The sequence below is a fragment of the Castanea sativa genome, chromosome 5, assembly GCF_040712315.1.
Source record: "Castanea sativa cultivar Marrone di Chiusa Pesio chromosome 5, ASM4071231v1".
In the NCBI taxonomy this organism is placed as follows: domain Eukaryota; kingdom Viridiplantae; phylum Streptophyta; class Magnoliopsida; order Fagales; family Fagaceae; genus Castanea; species Castanea sativa.
In genome coordinates, this window is record NC_134017.1 from 69,152,545 (window position 1) to 69,173,140 (window position 20,596).

At 31.5% G+C, this 20,596-nt stretch overlaps 2 protein-coding genes across 2 annotated transcripts; both read left to right on the top strand.

Annotated features, from left to right (window-relative positions):
* The first annotated feature begins 3,654 nt into the window (after positions 1 to 3,654).
* On the top strand, positions 3,655 to 4,278 carry LOC142635673 (vacuolar iron transporter homolog 4-like). The gene has a single exon (XM_075809795.1). The coding sequence runs from the start codon at positions 3,655 to 3,657 to the stop codon at positions 4,276 to 4,278; it is 624 nt and encodes a 207-aa protein (XP_075665910.1).
* Positions 4,279 to 16,111: 11,833 nt separating this feature from the next.
* On the top strand, positions 16,112 to 17,344 carry LOC142635674 (F-box protein At3g28330-like). The gene is made up of 2 exons (XM_075809796.1): positions 16,112 to 16,305; positions 16,519 to 17,344. Exons 1-2 carry the CDS (start codon positions 16,112 to 16,114, stop codon positions 17,342 to 17,344), a joined length of 1,020 nt encoding a protein of 339 aa, XP_075665911.1.
* Positions 17,345 to 20,596: the final 3,252 nt, after the last annotated feature.

Below are 20,596 nucleotides of genomic sequence, written 5' to 3' on the forward strand. Positions count from 1 at the left end.
ATTTATTTTGTTAATGTAGTGGATTAGTAAATGGATTTGTTGGTTTATTTCCTTTATCTAAATTTTGGGTTTGGTTTAGATATATCTCTTTCATAATATATAATCTCGTATTGTAGCCAAAGTTCTTGACAGTTTGGTACACGTATTTTTTTTCCTATTTTATTGAGGTTGTTAAAATACAATTTTGCTCATTATAGTTTTCAATTGATTGCTATTCTTGGTGCATATATAATTTTATGTGACTTGTTGTGGTGATGGATATATTGTTAAGAGTGATGGGGATGTACTATTAACGTGGTTATTGGTGGCAGATGTATTCTTGGAAGTTCTTATTCACAGGAGAACTACAAGGTTCTTATCAGTAGTAAGGATTTATGATAGATGCAATGTTTGTGTCGGTAATAAGGATTTATTTTTGATGTTTTGTCATTTATCGTGGTGATTGTGTTAATGTTTTTAAATGAATGTATTTTAGTTAATTCTTTATTATTTACTGTAAATATAAAATATTGCGTTGTTATAATTTTTGTATATTTATTAAGTTTAATTTAAAATATTGCAGAACAATGTTAGGGAGGAGATCATAGTGTGAATAATGACAAAAGATAACTTTGAGGAGGAAGGTGACTCTCAGATAGAGGAAACTGACTCGGATGATGACTGATCTTCCAATACTTATGCTTTCAAGTTTCGTGAAAGATATAGTTAATATAGCTTTCATGTATTATTGAACATCACGCTATTTTGTAGACCTTTTGATGTTTTCATTTTTATTGCATTATTCACTTATTGGTTTTGAACAATTATGGATTTGTACTTGTTATTTGAATGGAGAATTTGTTATGAGATGTATGTTTGTAATTTATTATTTTATTTACTTTCATGTAATTCATGTGTTTCTTTTTCGATAGAATTGTTTTGTTGCAATTAAAGTACTATAAATGGCCTTTTTTCTGACAAAGCTATTTTGTTGCAAATAATGTATTAGTGACATGGTAACTAATTTTTAATAATGGTCAAAGTTTGTTGAAAAAAAGTAAATGGTCACTAAGATGTTGTATTTTTGACGAAAAGCTAAGTATTTACTATGGCTTTTAGTTGTAAAAAAAATACATTAACGACGGTTGTAGTCCATCACAAAATGTATTTGGTCGTTCAACTTCATCATTTGAAATTGTATTTTTGACGACAAATCAAGTATTTATGACAACTTTTAGTCATCGAAAAAATACATTAACGATGGCCTTAGTTCGTCACAAAATATATTTGGTCGTCCAACTTCCTCGTATGAAGCTGTATTTTCGACAACAAATCAAGTATTTATGACGACTTTTAGTCGTCGAAGAAATACATTAATGACGACCTTAGTTCATCACAAAATGTATTTGGTCGTCCAACTTCCTCATATGAAGAAGTATTTTCGACAGAAAATATCAAGTGCTTACGATGGCTTTTTTCGGTCGAAAATGAGTGTTAGCGACAACCTTGTCGGTAATATAGTAGAACTGACAAGGCTTTTGCTGACGGAAGTCGACGGCCTTTTGCCGTTGGCACAACTACTTTGCGACGGCTTTTTGTATTGTTGTGACGAACTCTAGCTGTCGCTAATACCAATCTTTTTTGTAGTAGCCATTGAAAATTCCAACTTTCTAAATTTAGAGCAAAAGAAAACCATACCTGAAATTCTCACACACAGCCATAGAGAAGAAAAGAAAAGCTCAATCTTGTGTTGCAGCGAAACAAAAGGAAACCTCTTATATATTTACACGTGTAGCTTAAGAGGTAAAAGGCTAGGGTTTTTAAAACTTATCAAGGTCCATATATTTATTTATGTCATCTCACTTGGGCCTCTTATTCTTATACCACAATAACTATCTTATTTAAATATCTTAGGCCCAAATCAGTTAAATCCATTTAATTGTGGGCCTCTTTTTTAATTTATGTATAAGAAAGAAATTAGTTACAAAATTATGGGGTGTTACACTCTTAAATGCCTAAGTTGATAGTAGGTTTGGTGTTTTAAAATCTTTTGGAGGTATTGATGAATATACCCCAAAAACTCACATATTTCTAGTTTTTGACTGAGGATTTTCAAGGTGACTGAATTGTGGATTTTATTTTGTGGCCTCCGAAGGTAGGATAAACTTTGTTTATGATGTAATTTTGAGAGAGAGGTCTTAATATATATGTATGTAGCTTTCATAATTAACTTTCTCAATATCACTTTATTTTGATAATTAATGCCAATTTGAAGGCCTGATATTTATTAGCCCATTTGATCCTTCTCCATAGCCCTGCATTCTGAGTCACAGACTCACAGTTTATGCCAAAAGTAAGTTAAATTTATTTTGCATATGTTGTTTAGCATAACCGAAGACTAGATATAATCGTGCTTATAATGGCATCTCCTAAGTCCTAGCAGTTTGCTCCCAACTATAATTGAAAGTTCATTGTTGACTGTAGAGTATATTACAAAACAATATTGCAGACAATAGAAACTAGTCTGCAGGTTAGTAAACTGCACGATTGCATTAGGGTAGCTTTAGGAATATCTTTTCTTTTGAAACCCTAAGTAGTAAGCAGTAGCACCCACAAATTCTAATGTGATATAATCATGTTTGGCGTGTCTAGCAATATGGAACGAGATTGACAAGAGTAATTCTAAGTTTCTAACCACTTGATCATGTTTTCTTTTCTTTCTCATAGCGTAAATAATTAGATCTTTATGTGATATTTGTTTAGGTAAACGATCCTAATTAGTCTGCTGAAGATCTATCGATCTAATAGTTTTGAGACAAAGGAAATTTTTGTTGTTGTGATATTTTGTTTAGGTGGAGTACCTATATATAACAATCAAACCATATATTGCAGACAGAAATTGCCATGAACTAAAAAGGCAATTACCTTTGTGATAGGTAACTTGCACCTTATATCATCGAATTTGTTCTGACTAAACGTTGAGATAGCAATGGTAGTAAGCACAAGTAACTTCATTATCAATCTAGGTGAATTCCCCTTGGCATATTAGTTTACTTGTGTTCTTGCCTGCAGAACATAGAAAAATTTAGGCAATTGGTTTCATTAAGTAGTTAATACAGAGAAATGATCAAATTTTCACTATATATATATATAAACAGGAGCAAAACTTACATTTTAAGTATTCCAGAAGCATTGTAGTTAATTAAGATGGAGTATTTCAAAATTCCTATTACTCTTTGCCGGTCTATTATTGCAAAACTATAGCAAAATTGTTGAACAGGACTAATACGTAACGAAACATTAGCTTGCGTAGAAAAGTATAGTACTATCTCTAATTAAAATCTTTCCTTCTATGACGGCCCGATTAGAGTCACCGGCTGATTAGAATCTTTATCAAATTAATGTAATGTTATGTCAATTGTCAAAGTCAATGCTCGTGATCAGCATTGTTAGATGTACCATTTTTTTTATGACGTGTTCTGCTTTTTGTCGCTTCTGCACCTGCACCACTATTTATATCATCTCTCACTATATGTAACCTCAAGTATTCGGCATTAAGGAGATATACACTCCAAATTCTACTCTTTCTTAAATTATCCGTCACAGTAACCTTAAGTATTCAGCATTAAGGAGATATACACTCCAACTTCTACATTCTTTCTTAAATTATCTGTCATGGAAATCGTGGTTACACAGCCCAAAATTGGACCCCAGATGGTCCAAGAAGAGAAGTATTTTGATTACTCTTCAAGGGCAATATATCTTCGGGCCATTGTCTTGGGAGGTCTCAAAGGGGTTGCATACGCAGCTTTTAGTGTAATGAGTCCTATACTTATGAGTGTAGGAGGAGTTGTTGCAATTGAAATCAAGGCTATACTTCTCACAAGCTTCATTGGATTGGCTGCAGGAACTTTGCATTTAGCAATTGCACAATATGTTTCTGTTTATACCCAATATGATATATTGACATTCCAAGCAAAAAGGAACATCAGAATGGGCAGAGGTGGAAAAAAGGGGCCAGTGCCAAGCCCAACTCTAGTGGCTGTGGCATCATCGGTAACATATTTAGTAGGGGGCTCAGTGCTATTACTAGCAGCTGGTTTTATAAAGAAAAAGGAATGGAGATCTTCTGCTGTGATGACATTGGCTTCTTTATCCCTGTTTTTTGTGGGAGTAATTGGAGCTGCACTTGGAAAGGCACCAGTTGCAAGGTCTTGTGCAAGAGTTTTATTAGGAGGATGGCTCACAATTTGCATAACGTGGGGGAAAAGCAAGATTCTTGAGCATTTTGGACTCTAGAGAAGGAAAATACCAAGGTTGAATGATTAATGATATCTCCATTATTAATTACAAACTAATTACTATAGTTAATTGAATTATCATGACCGCAACCAAATTAAGTCTGGTTGAAATATCTCACTTGAGAAAGGAGTTCTTTTTTCTCTCCTTTCCTATATTAATAGTTGACACTAAAGATTCGAATAAGCGACAAATCCTAGCATATGAAGCAGTTAGGTGTTGAACAATAAAAATGAGAATTGGATCGCAACAGAAATGCCTATTGTATTAAAGAATCTGTTGCAAGCTCCATGTCCTACCTTTTTCTATATTTATCATCTCATTTAATGAAATAAATGTTATATTGTAGTTCCTTTAAATTTTCATGTTATAGAAACGAGCTCTTTCATGAATTTCTAGTTTAGATATCTTGTGTGGAACAAATGTTACAGTCGCTGTTACCAGGCCTTTTAAGAAAATTGAATTCCGTTCAGATGTGATATTTATTTTCAATTGATTACCACATAAACTATCCCAAACAGTGCATCAACCGCTTGCAAACAAGTACTGCAGTTATGTTTGTTTAAGAGGAAATCATTTTTTGGAAAATAATCTTTGTTTTGGTTTTGTTTAATATAACAAACCATGTGCCATAGTATTTGCAGAAGATAGCTAATTTCCACGTTTTTTGTATCCGGATTATTAAAATATTGGGGCATCTGTGAAGTCTTTCCGGAACCAGTTTCATCAACAATAACAAGAACCTATTGAAAGCAATAATTTAAGATCATGGACAAAAGTTGACACCTTGAATGAAATGCATTTATTTATGTGTGAACAATGTAGACATAATAGAACAAGAAAATTTTTATATAGATAGTACAAAACATAAACACAAGTGTAAAATACTTCATCGTTGATATGTGTGAAGAAATTCGTTACCAAATCTGATGATCTTGAATGGCTTGAAGTAATTCATCCTGATATGGATTGATGGGTAAAGTTTTTCTCTCCTCTCGATCAAGTGCAAATAAAAATGATAATCAAATCTATATAAAAACTTTAAAGATTTGATATTATTATTTCAATTTCTCTCAATTTTCTGAAATTTCCACTTGTTTTATACGAAAAAAAGTTATTTTAAAAATTTTCATACTAGTCCATAAAATTTGAGTTTGTTTTCAAAAGGATCTATAGTCCACTACACCTTCGTTAGTGACCTAGCAGTTAAGTGCCAAATAAAGGGCAAAAGTGTAATTTAGTCTTTAATTTTTGAATCATAATCATGATCCATGAATAACATGTCCATATAATTATGTTCATGATTGAATATAAACCTAACTTTGTTCAAACATATAGCAGATTTCCTCCATGTTTTATTTGAAAGTTTGAATATGCAAAATTATTTATAATGGAAATAGTTTTCAAAACCTCATGCGCCATGTGCGGTTGATTCTAGTTTATGGCTATGATTTGTTGGAGTTTGTTTCATTGTGATTTTCATTGAATAAGATCTTATATTGGGTATTATTTCACACCATTTTCTAGTTAATTAGTGACGTGAAATTCTTTTTCCCACAAATATCAATATGGCTTGGTCCTTCAAAATCACTGTTAAGTTTTCTAAAAAAAACAAAGTGTTTTCAAATGGGCTTCTCTAAAATTGTTTTCCAAAGCATGTTTTGTTTTCCAAGCAATAAATGATTTCATGAGTTGATTTTCAAAATTGCCTTTTCCTTTGCAAAATGATTTTCGAAAATATTTTTCCAAAATCATGCATGGAATCGTGATTTGGAAGCCATCTTTTCAAAAACCTATGGAATTTCTCTTTGGAAATTCCTTTTTAAAAATCTATGGGTTTTCTAAGTCTTTGAAAACAGTTTTTCAAAGAAACACATGAAATTCCTTTTTCCACTTAAAAATCATTTTTCCAAAAACAATGGGATATATACTGCTCCAAATGATTTTCTTATTTTCTTCGTAAATCTTTTTTCCATGAAACCTCACTTTCCACAAAAACCAAATTTTTTCTTAAAGAGAGACTTAAACTGATTAAGATCATGAACTCTAAAAATAGACTCTAAATTGTATCAAACTGACCATATTAGATGTGGTAGCAAAATGTATGGACCAAATTAAAATTTTTTTTTGAGACACACACACACACACACATAAGGGAGAGAGAAAAGTGTTCTAACATAAAGACACATCACAATTTCACTCAAGAGCCACGGTAACTTTTAAGGGAGGGTTGGACACGTTATACTACACACAATACACTTTCTTAAGCAATGTAGGACAATTACCATATTTTTTTTTAGAAACACACACACACACACACATAAGAGAGAAGGAAAATGATTCTAACACAAATGCACACCATAATTTCACTAAAAAATCATGGTAACTTTTAAGGTATGGTGAGGTAAGTTATACAAAATCAATGTTTTAAAACTACAGCTATTAACCCATGACATTATAGTAAATTAAAAGTCATTCTTATCTAAGTTTTAGGTTGGTAAAATAAAACCGAAACTTTAAAAGATATTATATTTTGATTTAAAATATATAATTTTTTTTATAAAAATATCCAACAAATAATTTATTAAGAGAGTCATTTATTATTGGGCAAAACTTAGATACAGTACCTTAGGTACTGTTCGTTAGGTACCCTTTTAAAATTTAGCCTACTGTTTATTCACTTAACGGAGTAAACGTGCGTTAACAGTTAATATCCTTTTTCCATATTTTTTTCTTCTTTTTGTTTTTGGCCGTGTCCTTCAAATCTAAAAGCCAAAGGTCATAACCCAGAATTTTCCTTCTTTCTCTCCTTTGTTCTTGGAAAAATTATCATTAACCCATGTAGTAATTATTTAGAATTCACACTCCAATATGGAATTAAGATCAGTATCTTTGTCAGCCACCAAAGCCAGGCACCTACCGAGCCCAACCAGCCGTTCAAATTGCAAACCAAAGTTCAAATCTTTGAGATCAAAAGCCAGCAACCCATCGACTTTCTGTCTGTTTAAGGGTTAGATTGGGAAAAAGAATTATCAATAGAGATCAGAAAAGAGAGGAACAAAGAAAGATATAGTGACTGGCATCCAACAAATCGTTCAATTGACAAGGCGAAACACACGAGCCAGCCCTTTCCTCCTTTTGAAATCTTGATTTCTTCAAAATCTAGAGGTCTGAGAGTGTGATAAGAGGGACGTTGATTTTCAAAATTTGGGTCATGAACTCTGGTTTTCACACATCTGAAGGAGAAGGCCGAAAAAAAGAAGAAAAAAAGGAAAGATGCTAACTTTGGCTTTCAGATCTGAAGGACACGGCCAAAAAGAACAAGAAGAAAAAAAATATGGAAAAAGGATGTTAACTGACATATGAAGGAGAAGGCCAAAAAAAGAAAAAAAAAAAAAAGAAAGATTTTAACTTTGGCTTTCAGATCTGAAGGACACGGCCAAAAAGAAAAAGAAGAAAAAAAAAAATGGAAAAAGGATGTTAACTTAACGCACCTTTGCTCTGTTAAGTGAATAGACAGATGACTAAATTTTAAAAGGGGTATCTAATGAACAGTACCTAAGGTACTGTATCTAAGTTTTGCCCTTTATTATTAACATAAAAATAAATGGCTCTCTTATTATTATGTTAATAATAAATGTCTCTCTTATTATTAACATGAAATAGTTAATAATATTATTATTATTATTAAGAAGGTAAAGCCAGTAAGCCACACATATGAATTCTTAAAGGCAATCACTATGTTTTTTTTTTTTTTTTTAAACGCAATTTCATACTGCAATTTTAAGACTACTATTTTTCCCAATTAAAAAACATAGTTTCAAAAAGCTTAATCAAACTCACCCTAAGTTGATGTCAAAACCATGAAGATATTCTATGCTTTACATTCCTCCTTTTTTTCTTTTTTCTTTTTTTCAATCAATTATTTTCTTCACAAATTCTTTCCAATCATTGCAAGTTTTCACATTAGCTGAAATTTCAAATACCATTCAAATGAAAAATTGGTAAGACCATGGATGATGGATCTAGCGGCCCGGCTTATCAAGCTAAACAAGTTAGACAAGTAATTATATAGAAGAGAACATTTTGAAATTGAGTAAAAAAAAAAAAACTTGAAATTTATAGTGCTGTGAGATGAGACAGGTCTGCATTAATGTATATATTAACAGAAATTTCAACCGAGTCTTGAACAAGAAAAGATACCGAACATGAACACACTTCAAATACATTTCAGGAGAATTGTGAAGAATAAAATCTGCCGAAAAATTAATGAAGCACTACAAAAAAAAGTCTTATAACCACGATTTTAAAACGTGGCTATAGTTCATAAAAACGTGGCTATATGACGATTTGGCCTATAGCTGCGTTTACAACAGTGGAATCCACATTTGTTAGGGGGGGGGGGGAGAAACTGTTATCATGCTGAGTCGATTGTTGGTACTAATAAGGGTAGCACACTTTAGGACCATAGTTATTAAACCCGGACCAGACGTTAACCTAGTCTATGAGTTGGGTCACTAGTTCAACTAGTGGGTCATCGGTCGAACCGCAAGGTCAAATAACAAAATTTTAAAAATTAAATACACACACACACACACACACACATATATACACATATATATATATAATTAAGTTTGAGAAATCATAACCTGAATATGTAAATTAAAAAAAGAAAAAAAATAGGCATATGCCTAAATTAAACTCGCCATTATAATTCAAAATCAATGTTTCATAAGCAATAGCATTAGAAATTCTATAAAATTCACAAGGAAAATAAACAAATCAACAAAGACTTTGCTAAAGAAAATCTTGTTACATGTCTAAAAATTATTTATATTAAATAAATAAATAAAAAATCCCAAACTCTAATGCGTATTTCTCTCAGTCTCTCACACACTCACATTGTACACACAAAAAAAAAAAAAAAAAAAAAACAAAAGATGCTTAAAATAAAAAGCAATCAAGAAATAAAGTATTAAAAAAAAACCTAAACAAAAGAAGATAGTTGGTGGCATACAATAGTTATAACTTATATGGTCATACTTACATGCTAATTGTTGGTCAAGTACATCTGTTTAGACTTCAAAACATAAAAAAAAAATTTATGCACAGTAGCAGCCTGTAGCAGTAGGGTTTGAGAATTGTGAAAACTGAAAAGTGAAACAATGCTGTTTTTTTGGATTTTTAAAGGTTTTCTCCTATTTAAATTATCATATTGTCATACATTTAAATAATAAAAGAGTCAATAAAGTGGATCTATTAATGTAATTTTATACAATTCACAAACCTGATCGGGTTAATAAAACCCAACTGGGTCATACGGGTTGCTTAAAACCCATCAGGTTGCATCGGTTTTGATTAGGTCACATATTATTTCGATCCAATTGATCACCTGGTCAGGTCAATGCGTTAGGTCAACGAGTCACTAGTTTGATCGGCCAGACTAGACCAGGTTTAATAATACTGTTTAGGACAAAGGTCATTGATGCCAATGCAAATCATATATTTGTATGTATGTTAACAAAAATTCAAACACAAAGAACACATACAAATTCATTTGTATATATCTATATAGAGGGGGAGATTGACAAACCTTTGGATTAACTTTTATTTTTTTGGGAGCAAAGTATGAAGCTTTGGCTAATCCATACTACACCTATTAAGTTTGGGTGAATTATACTACACTCATCCATTTTCATTTATAAAACTTGCACAATTTACATATGCAATACAACATCATTTTATTTGATTTAACAACAATTTTATAAGTGGTACTAGATGTGAAGACCAATTTGACAGAAATATTAATGTTAAGGACTAAAAAAAAAAAAAAAAAACTATAGGGATAAAATGATAGTTCATCCTAGTGTATGTGAATGTCAAGAATTACTTATGAGAGCTTTTATTTGAAAAATATGTTGGAGGCCCTACAAAACAAGCTTTGACAATTATAATTACTTAGAAAGTATAATCAATTAAACTACTACTAAGATAAACTCTAAACCTTAAACCTAAACTGGTAGGTCCTTGGGTGGACCCCATGTTAGCCCCATGGTGTTGGTCTCTAACTAGAAAAGTGTATCTTTCTCTAAAGACTGAAAGTAGTAAATAAAAATATCAAACATATGTATAAAAAGATCATATTGCATTTAGCCTCTTTATGCTTACTATAACTAGTTATTTTGGTTTGGTGTCAAGGTAATAGCTATGAATTGTCATTGACTCCTGAGAAAGGGTAGAAGAATGGGATCTATTATGGGACATACAATGCAGAGCATATCGTCGATTACTAGCTCCTATGATTTGAATACATATTAATTGTTAGGCCTCGTTGTTATCCACTACATTTTAAAGCCACTGGTGAGATACACACGAAATACGCACAGAAACATCATTAGCACCATCATAGTTGTGGACCAAAAACTGTTCAGCAGCAATTGGACAAATGGGTAATGTTGGGGTGAACCAGAAAAGTTTGGGGGTGGGGGGAGGGGGGGGCGTTGCACTAGGTGCTAAAGCATTGTTGTCATAAATCCATTGAGCAATAAAAGAATATTTCCTTCATAGGAGAGGACTGGGAAGGACGCACCTCTAATGTACCAGTTATCATGCCCACATTAAATGCTAGGTAGCCAAGCGCGGAGAAAAGTTTAGGGGGCCCATTACACCAGGTGCTAAAGTATTGTTGTCTTGAATTCATTGAGCAATGAAATGCTTTCCCTAATAGGAGAGGACCAGGAAGGACGCACCTCTAGTGTACCAGTTATTGTGCCCACCACAAAGCACTTTCCTAAATTCAAATTTTTGAAAACTATTTCCATATTAACCTAATTGTAGCCTAATAGTAGAAAGAATACCTTGCTGAGTATGGACTAGTTTAGAGCTTAAAAACTTTGAACTTAAGAAGCTCCTCTTCCATAAATAGTCTGAAATTGATTTGTATGTTTAAAACAAAGTAGAAAAGAGCATGAATAGCCTAAAGAATTCAATTGTTGACATTGAAATTTCCTTGTTTTCCTATGCTTCTTTTTAAATAAAGACTAACAAATGTTTTGTAGGTACAAACAAAAGATAAATGTTTATTTTCATGTTTATGTTTATTTTTATGATATTTTTTTATTGTTATATTCACATAATAATAATAATAATAATAATAATAATAATAATAATAATAATAATAATAATAATAATAATAATAATAATTCTTAATTAACACATTTGTTGCCCTTTTTGTTCTTTTTAAATTATGTATAAAAAATAAACAAATAAGTTGGTATAATTCTTAATTAACACATTTGTTGCCCTTTTTGTTCTTTTTAAATTATGTATAAAAAATAAACAAATAAGTTGGTATTTATTTTTTGTTTGATGTACTTGATTACATGCAAGACATGATAATAAAAATTTCATGTTTATGTTTATTTTTATGATATTTTTGTTTGATTGTTATATTCACATAATGATAATAATAATAATAATAATAATAATAATAATAATAATAATAATAATAATAATAATTCTTAATTAACACATTTGTTGCCCTTTTTGTTCTTTTTAAATTATGTAGAAAAAATGAACAAACAAGTTGGTATTTATTAGTTGTTTGATGTACTTGATTACTTGCAAGGCATGATAATAAAAATACAAAGCAAAACAAAGCAAAACGGAACAATTATAATTATTTTACTGGAATGAAATTAAATTATGAAATGTAATAATTTTTTTTTAAAATTACTATATAATATTATACCCTCTGGCACTCCGCACTTATTGCATCTGCATGGCATAAACTCATTTTACAATTTGTTTTTTCAACCGCATTCTCTAACATTCCCATGGTTTTGAGAAATTAAACTTAAAATTTTTTTTTTGAAAGGTGTATAATAATTTAAAGAACCATACATAATTAAACGCTCCCACCCGAATCCAAATTTAGATAGCAGAGTGTCTTCTGCTTAGGGGTGGCAAAATAAGCTCAAACCAATTTGCTCACCCAAATCTACCTACTCCAATTGAACCCAAACCTACCCAATCATAACTTGGGCCAAATGGACATTAAGCCAATTAAAATCAGTAAACTTAAATAATAATTAGGCTTTAACTAAAAGCCCAATTATACTCAATTAACCCAAAAATAATAAACCCATTCAATGTACATTTAAAAAATTTAAGGTGCAAAGTGTAATTTAGGCCGTAAGGTACAATTTATGGTGATAAAATGTAATTTCTCTAAATTTTACACCGAAATTTCTCCTCTCCCCCACAATCAATTTCACTATAAATCATATTTATGTTCCCCTTGAAACAAACCAAAAATAATAATAATAACAATGGTCTAACCATCATAGAGATAAAAAATTTCATACACCAAACACCAAGCCCTATGAAATCTTTTTATCCCATTATATTGGGTGAATAATTAAATTGAAAAGTCTTGGACTTCCACTCCGACACCAACACAAAAATACAAAGCCAAACAGAACAATTATAATTATTTTACTGGAATGAAATTAAATTATGAAATGTAATAATTTTTTTTTAAATTACTATATAATATTATACCCTCTGGCACTCTGCACTTATTGCATCTGCATGGCATAAACTCATTTTACAATTTGTTTTTTCAACTGCATTCTCTAACATTCCCATGGTTTTGAGAAATTAAACTTTAAAATTTTTTTTTGAAAGGTGTATAACAATTTAAAGAACCATACATAATTAAACGCTCCCACCCGAATCCAAATTTAGATAGCAGAGTGTCTTCTGCTTAGAGGTGGCAAAATAAGCTCAAACCAATTTGCTCACCCAAATCTACCTACTCCAATTGAACCCAAACCTACCCAATCATTACTTGGGCCAAATGGACATTAAGCCAATTGAAATCAGTAAACTTAAATAATAATTAGGCTTTAACTAAAAGCCCAATTATACTCAATTAACCCAAAAATAATAAACCCATTCAATGTACATTTAAAAAATTTAAGGTGCAAAGTATAATTTAGGCCGTAAGGTACAATTTAGGGTGATAAAATGTAATTTCTCTAAATTTTACACCGAAATTTCTCCTCTCCCCCACAATCAATTTCATTATAAATCATATTTATGTTCCCCTCGAAACAAACCAAAAATAATAATAATAACAATGGTCTAACCATCATAGAGATAAAAAATTTCATACACCAAACACCAAGCCCTATGAAATCTTTTTATCCCATTATATTGGGTGAATATTTAAATTGAAAAGTTTTGGACTTCCACTCTGACACCAACACAAAAATACAAAGCAAAACAGAACAATTATAATTATTTTACTGGAATGAAATTAAATTATGAAATGTAATAATTTTTTTTTTAAAATTACTATATAATATTATACCCTCTAGCACTCCGCACTTATTGCATCTGCATGGCATAAACTCATTTTACAATTTGTTTTTTCAACTGCATTCTCTAACATTCCCATGGTTTTGAGAAATTAAACTTAAAATTTTTTTTTTGAAAGGTGTATAACAATTTAAAGAACCATACATAATTAAACGCTCCCACCCGAATCCAAATTTAGATAGCAGAGTGTCTTCTGCTTAGGGGTGGCAAAATAAGCTCAAACCAATTTGCTCACCCAAATCTACCTACTCCAATTGAACCCAAACCTACCCAATCATTACTTGGGCCAAATGGACATTAAGCCAATTAAAATTAGTAAACTTAAATAATAATTAGGCTTTAACTAAAAGCCCAATTATACTCAGTTAACCCAAAAATAATAAACCCATTCAATGTACATTTAAAAAATTTAAGGTGCAAAGTGTAATTTAGGCCGTAAGGTACAATTTAGGGTGATAAAATGTAATTTCTCTAAATTTTAAACCGAAATTTCTTCTCTCCCCCACAATCAATTTCACTATAAATCATATTTATGTTCCCCACGAAACAAACCAAAAATAATAATAATAACAATGGTCTAACCATCATAGAGATAAAAAAATTCATACACCAAAGACCAAGCCCTATGAAATCTTTTTGTCCCATTATATTGGGTGAATATTTAAATTGAAAAGTTTTGGACTTCCACTCCGACACCAACACAAAATACAAAGCAAACCAGAACAATTATAATTATTTTACTGGAATGAAATTAAATTATGAAATGTAATAATTTTTTTTTTAAAATTACTATATAATATTATACCCTCTGGCACTCCGCACTTATTGCATCTGCATGGCATAAACTCATTTTACAATTTGTTTTTTCAACTGCATTCTCTAACATTCCCATGGTTTTGAGAAATTAAACTTTAAAATTTTTTTTTGAAAGGTGTATAACAATTTAAAGAACCATACATAATTAAACGCTCCCACCCGAATCCAAATTTAGATAGCAGAGTGTCTTCTGCTTAGGGGTGGCAAAATAAGCTCAAACCAATTTGCTCACCCAAATCTACCTACTCCAATTGAACCCAAACCTACCCAATCATTACTTGGGCCAAATGGACATTAAGCCAATTAAAATCAGTAAACTTAAATAATAATTAGGCTTTAACTTAAAGCCCAATTATACTCAATTAACCCAAAAATAATAAACCCATTCAATGTACATTTAAAAAATTTAAGGTGCAAAGTGTAATTTAGGCCGTAAGGTACAATTTAGGGTGATAAAATGTAATTTCTCTAAATTTTAAACCGAAATTTCTTCTCTCCCCCACAATCAATTTCACTATAAATCATATTTATGTTCCCCACGAAACAAACCAAAAATAATAATAATAACAATGGTCTAACCATCATAGAGATAAAAAATTCATACACCAAAGACCAAGCCCTTTGAAATCTTTTTATCCCATTATATTGGGTGAATATTTAAATTGAAAAGTTTTGGACTTCCACTCCGACACCAACACAAAAATACAAAGCAAAACAGAACAATTATAATTATTTTACTGGAATGAAATTAAATTATGAAATGTAATAATTTTTTTTAAAAATTACTATATAATATTATACACTCTGGCACTCCGCACTTATTGCATCTGCATGGCATAAACTCATTTTACAATTTGTTTTTTCAACTGCATTCTCTAACATTCCCATGGTTTTGAGAAATTAAACTTTAAATTTTTTTTTTGAAAGGTGTATAACAATTTAAAGAACCATACATAATTAAACGCTCCCACCCGAATCCAAATTTAGATAGCAGAGTGTCTTCTGCTTAGGGGTGGCAAAATAAGCTCAAACCAATTTGCTCACCCAAATCTACCTACTCCAATTGAACTCAAACCTACCCAATCATTACTTGGGCCAAATGGACATTAAGCCAATTAAAATCAGTAAACTTAAATAATAATTAGGCTTTAACTAAAAGCCCAATTATACTCAATTAACCCAAAAATAATAAACTCATTCAATGTACATTTAAAAAATTTAAGGTGCAAAGTGTAATTTAGGCTGTAAGGTACAATTTAGGGCGATAAAATGTAATTTCTCTAAATTTTAAACCGAAATTTCTCCTCTCCCCCACAATCAATTTCACTATAAATCATATTTATGTTCCCCTCGAAACAAACCAAAAATAATAATAATAATAATGGTCTAACCATCGTAGAGATAAAAAATTCATACACCAAACACCAAGCCCTATGAAATCTTTTTATCCCATTATATTGGGTGAATATTTAAATTGAAAAGTTTTGGACTTCCACTCCGACACCAACACAAATTAAGAATTCAATTCCGATACCGTCTCTATGAAATCTCAAATCTTTAATTATTTATTTTATTCCATTCCGAGATAGTCAAGGAAGTCTTTTTTATCCCATTATATTATATATGGACAGCAATGTTTTTGATGTTCTCTAAACCTCCAGAGGCAAAAGAGAAGAACAACAATGGCAATGAGTTTGAACAATCTCCCGGATTTCCTATTGACAGAAATCTTGCTTCGGCTACCTTTAAAATCCAGAGTTCAATGCAAAGGCGTGTCAAAACACTGGTGCTCTTTAATCTCTACCCCTTCACTCGCAGCGTTGTTAGGCACTGCCACACAAACCCTCATACACAGCCCTTTATCATGATCTTGGAGTACAAAGATTAGTATTTAAGTAATCGTCTCCTCGTAACTGAATCTAAACCAGAACTGAAATTTCTCACTGCTTACATATACAAACTAAGAAAGCACCTTTGGTTTGAAGCTTCGTGTAATGACTTGCTCTTGTGTCTGGCAAAACATTGGTTTGATGGTAACAGATGCTATTATGTCATAAATCCAATCACTAAACAAGGTTTAGCGCTCCCTCCAATTCCTGAGCCTCGAAGTTTCACTATTACTGGGTTTATCTATAATAATAGTGATAATGATATTGTTGATAAGCAAGTCAGTTTCAGTTACAGGTTGGTGATGCTCAAGATATGGGATTGCGAAGCACACATATTCTCGTCAGACACCGGTAAATGGAGTGTCGTGGGGTATTCAAAGGAATTTCAAGTAGCTCCCTTTCCTTCCTCTGCTGTTCCTTACAAAGGCTTGCTTTTTTGGTGCGGTACTAATGGCCGTCTTCTGGCGTTTGATCTATACAACAGCACAGGTAGTCGTTGCTTTGATATTGAGGCGCCTATAGAATGGGAGCAGTTAATGAATCAGCCTATAGAACGGGGGCTAATGAAGTTTATTGATTGCCTTGGAGTGTGTCAGGGGTGCCTAAAACTATGTCAGATTATAGTGCAGTCTCATATCTGCGTTTGGGAGTACAAGGACTATGATAACAAAGGTGGAGGCGAATGGTGCTTGCAGCACAAAGTGTCTCTCAAGGAATTTGTCTCCGAAAAATCCCTTTGGCTCTTACTAACACAATCTTTTTTTATCACAGTGCTAGGTTTTCATCACATCAATGGGGATATCTTGTATTTGGGGATTAAATCGAAGGTTTTGATATGCAACTTGCGTAGGAAAACGCTCGAACTCTATTGTTATTTTCCTTTGGCTAACCATTATTCAGTGAGTGACGCCTTCAACTTTGTGCTCCCATGTTGGCCAGCACCCATTCCTTCTTCTATAAAGAATGCTGCCTACTAGCACTTATTGTGGTGCATGCTTGCTAGCTTGCTTCTTTCAGCTTTGGGTTTGTTTATTATAGAGATAATCAATTATCTTATAGTCTAATCTTTTTGGCTATTTGTAGAATTACTATCTTTGCACTATTAGTTTTTTTGGGTTGCTTGCTGGCATTTCAGCTTTGGGTTTTGGTTAATGTGTATTGTGATTTTCCTGTATTATGTAGCATAAGGGTTTGATGGCTATAAGAGTGAAGTTACATAACATAACAAACAGGAAAAAAAAATAAAAAAGGAAAAGGCAAATCCATTTGCTTAAGCACTACCACCGATTCTCTCAATACTTCATTCATTTCAAACAGTACTGTTACCCAAAAGATAAATTCAGCTCAATCATTAATTTACGTCTCATATAACTTCTGTTACCCAAATACCTTTGGACACCTTGAATCTCAATAAGCACATTGTTCAAACATAGATAACATGAATCAAAACATTCCAAATCCAATATAAAGCAAAATGAGAGAGTGCATGTATAATATTATTGGTAACCTTTAATCTGGTATTGAGTGTTTTGTGTAGTTGGGTTGATGATAGAAATAGACTTCTTGGAAAATAATTTCGTCCATTCTCCTTTTTGCATAGTACTGCTACATATATCAATCCTAAATATCTGCACACAGTCCAATGACCAATGTCACCAATCCCAGCCACATTTTGTAATAATCGAAAACAAAACCTTACCCAAAAGGAAAAAGCTTCAATAACTACACCATTTTTTTCTGGCATTCTTCACAGCAATTCATATACCCCAAAGTGTAACAACCCCACCTCAATTGTGTAGATATTATTTTGAACCTAGACCCTTAAGGTTTTGTTCTCCCCCAATGCTCACTGACACCCCAGATCTGATTTAGATATTGTTTTAAGTGTAGGGATGACCAAATCGAATGGATAATGGATACCCTACCCGACTCGACTGAAAATTTTGGTAATTACTCGAAATGTAATTGGAGGTATAGCATTAAATTAAATGTGTGTTGTGTGATTGTGTGATGTGATAAGTCTCACATTGGGTATTCATTGAGTAGATATGAGTTTTATCGACAATTATAAAGATTTACAATTATGGCTAGTTCTAGCATTGATGTGGCTAGTGTTTTTCTTTAGATCATTAAATAAAGCCTGTCACGCATTTTACATTCAATTATTATTTAAGAAGAAACATATATTAGTAAATTTATCACAAAAAAATACAAGATTTTATAAACATAATTACAATGTAATTTTATCAAGAACCTAAAAACATTATGCTAGGAATGTGACATAATTCTTCATCAAGCAAGTTCTTTTTTGCATAAACCTCTCTTCTTAAAGTATCAGTGAAGTGGATCAAAATTGACCAAAATGGATCGAATAGGACCAAAGTTAACCGAATGGAGTGAGAATGATCAAAGTGGACCAAAATAGACTAAGCAGGACCAAACAGAATCAAAATGGACCAAATAGGATCAAATTGACCGAATAAGACCAATATGGACCAAATAGGACCAAAGTGAACAAAATGGACCAACTAGGATCGAAATAGAACAAATAGAATCGAAATGGACCGAATGGACCAAACTAGATTGAATAGGACCGAATGGGATGAAAATGACAGAATGGATTGAATTGGACCAAATAAGAGCAAAGTGGATCGAATTGAACTAAATAGATTGAATATGACCAAAGTGGACTGAATAAGACTGAACGGGCCAAGAAGGACCAAAATGAATCGAATGGAACCAAAGTGAACTGAATAGGAACGAATAGGAATAAATTGGATTGAATAGAATCAAAGTGGACCAAATAAGACCAATGTAGACCTAAGTGGAACGAGTAGGACCAAAGTGGACAAAATATGGCTGAATACCAAATGGACTGAAAGGCTATGTCAGTTGATGTGACTCAATAGGAGCTACCAACAATAAATACTAAGGTTTAACCAATGTTATTAAACCCGATTTGGCTCAGCCGATCAAACTGTTGACTCGGTGATCTAGCACATAAACCGGTTTGGGTCATTAATTGGATCGGATGTGCATAAAACCTGGTCAAAACCGGTAAAACCTAGCTGAATTACATAGTTTGCTTAAAATTATCCCAAAAAAAAAAAAAATACATAGTTTGCTTAAAACTCGCTGGGTTTTAATAGCCCAGCTGAGTTTGTAAATTATGTAAAACTAGTATGTAACCTGTGCTATAGCACGGGAATAGATATAATTTAATAAAACAATGAAAAAAAAATATTGCATTTTATTATTTAAGTGATACTATTAGATTTGTTTTTTTATTATTAATCTTGAGTTTATTCATGTTTAAAAGGCTTAGTTAAGTCTAAATTCATACTATTAACCAGAAAATTTCATTAACAAAACTTAGCATTATGTTATTTTTTTACAATTGCATGGATATACTTAAAAAATACACATTAAGATGCATAGTATAATTCTTATATATATAATTTAAATACTATTGATAAATAGTCATTCTTATATTTTGTTAGGTCTTTAAAAAATCTTGTAAGGAAATTATTAGGTAGAAAATGTAAATTGTCCATATTGCTTTTGTTTAAAATTTATTAATTCTTAATTTTTGATATTGTGAAGCACTTTTTTTTTCTTTTTTTGCTTGCTAATTTTCTAAGGGATAATTGCCTACTTCATAATTTTTTTTTAAATCATGATTTATTTATAGGAAAACTTCATATGATGTAACGAAATTGTTTTATTCATTTGGATTAAAAAAAATTGAAATCAATATTGAAAATGAATATATATAAGTTAGAATAATATTATTATAAATATCTTTTGTGCAATTTAAATGTATTTGCTTGCTTGTTTTCTAAATAATAATTTTTTGCTTTTAATTTTATGTAAACCAATGTAATTTTCTACAATTAATACTGGACATGAGAGGGGGAGAAAGGGAATTATAGATGTTAGAGCCATGAAATAATAAAACATAACAAACAAATTTTAGTTGAATATAATTTTGACAATAATATTGGTTAATTCGGTGGTTCTGAATTATAACACATAGAATCAAGTCAAACAAAGGAATAAATTAACTTGCATAGCGTACAAAACTAACAAAAAATTCAAATGGAGCAAATAATGCTTAGCTCGAAAACACATAACAAAGTTTTTCCAGACTCAAACATGTTAGTAGTATAAACTTAAAGACTTTTAGTAAGCAATCAAAAAGGAAGAAGCACCACAAATTAATCCCCAAA

What these genes read in the sequence shown, in the direction of transcription:
- LOC142635673 (XM_075809795.1), top strand. Translation starts at nt 3,655, where the DNA reads ATGGAAATCGTGGTTACACAGCCCAAAATTGGACCCCAGATGGTCCAA.
- LOC142635674 (XM_075809796.1), top strand. Translation starts at nt 16,112, where the DNA reads ATGTTTTTGATGTTCTCTAAACCTCCAGAGGCAAAAGAGAAGAACAAC. An exon ending in TTCACTCGCAGCGTTGTTAG is followed by an intron (nt 16,306 to 16,518) that starts GCACTGCCACAC and finishes TGATGGTAACAG; the next exon opens with ATGCTATTATGTCATAAATC.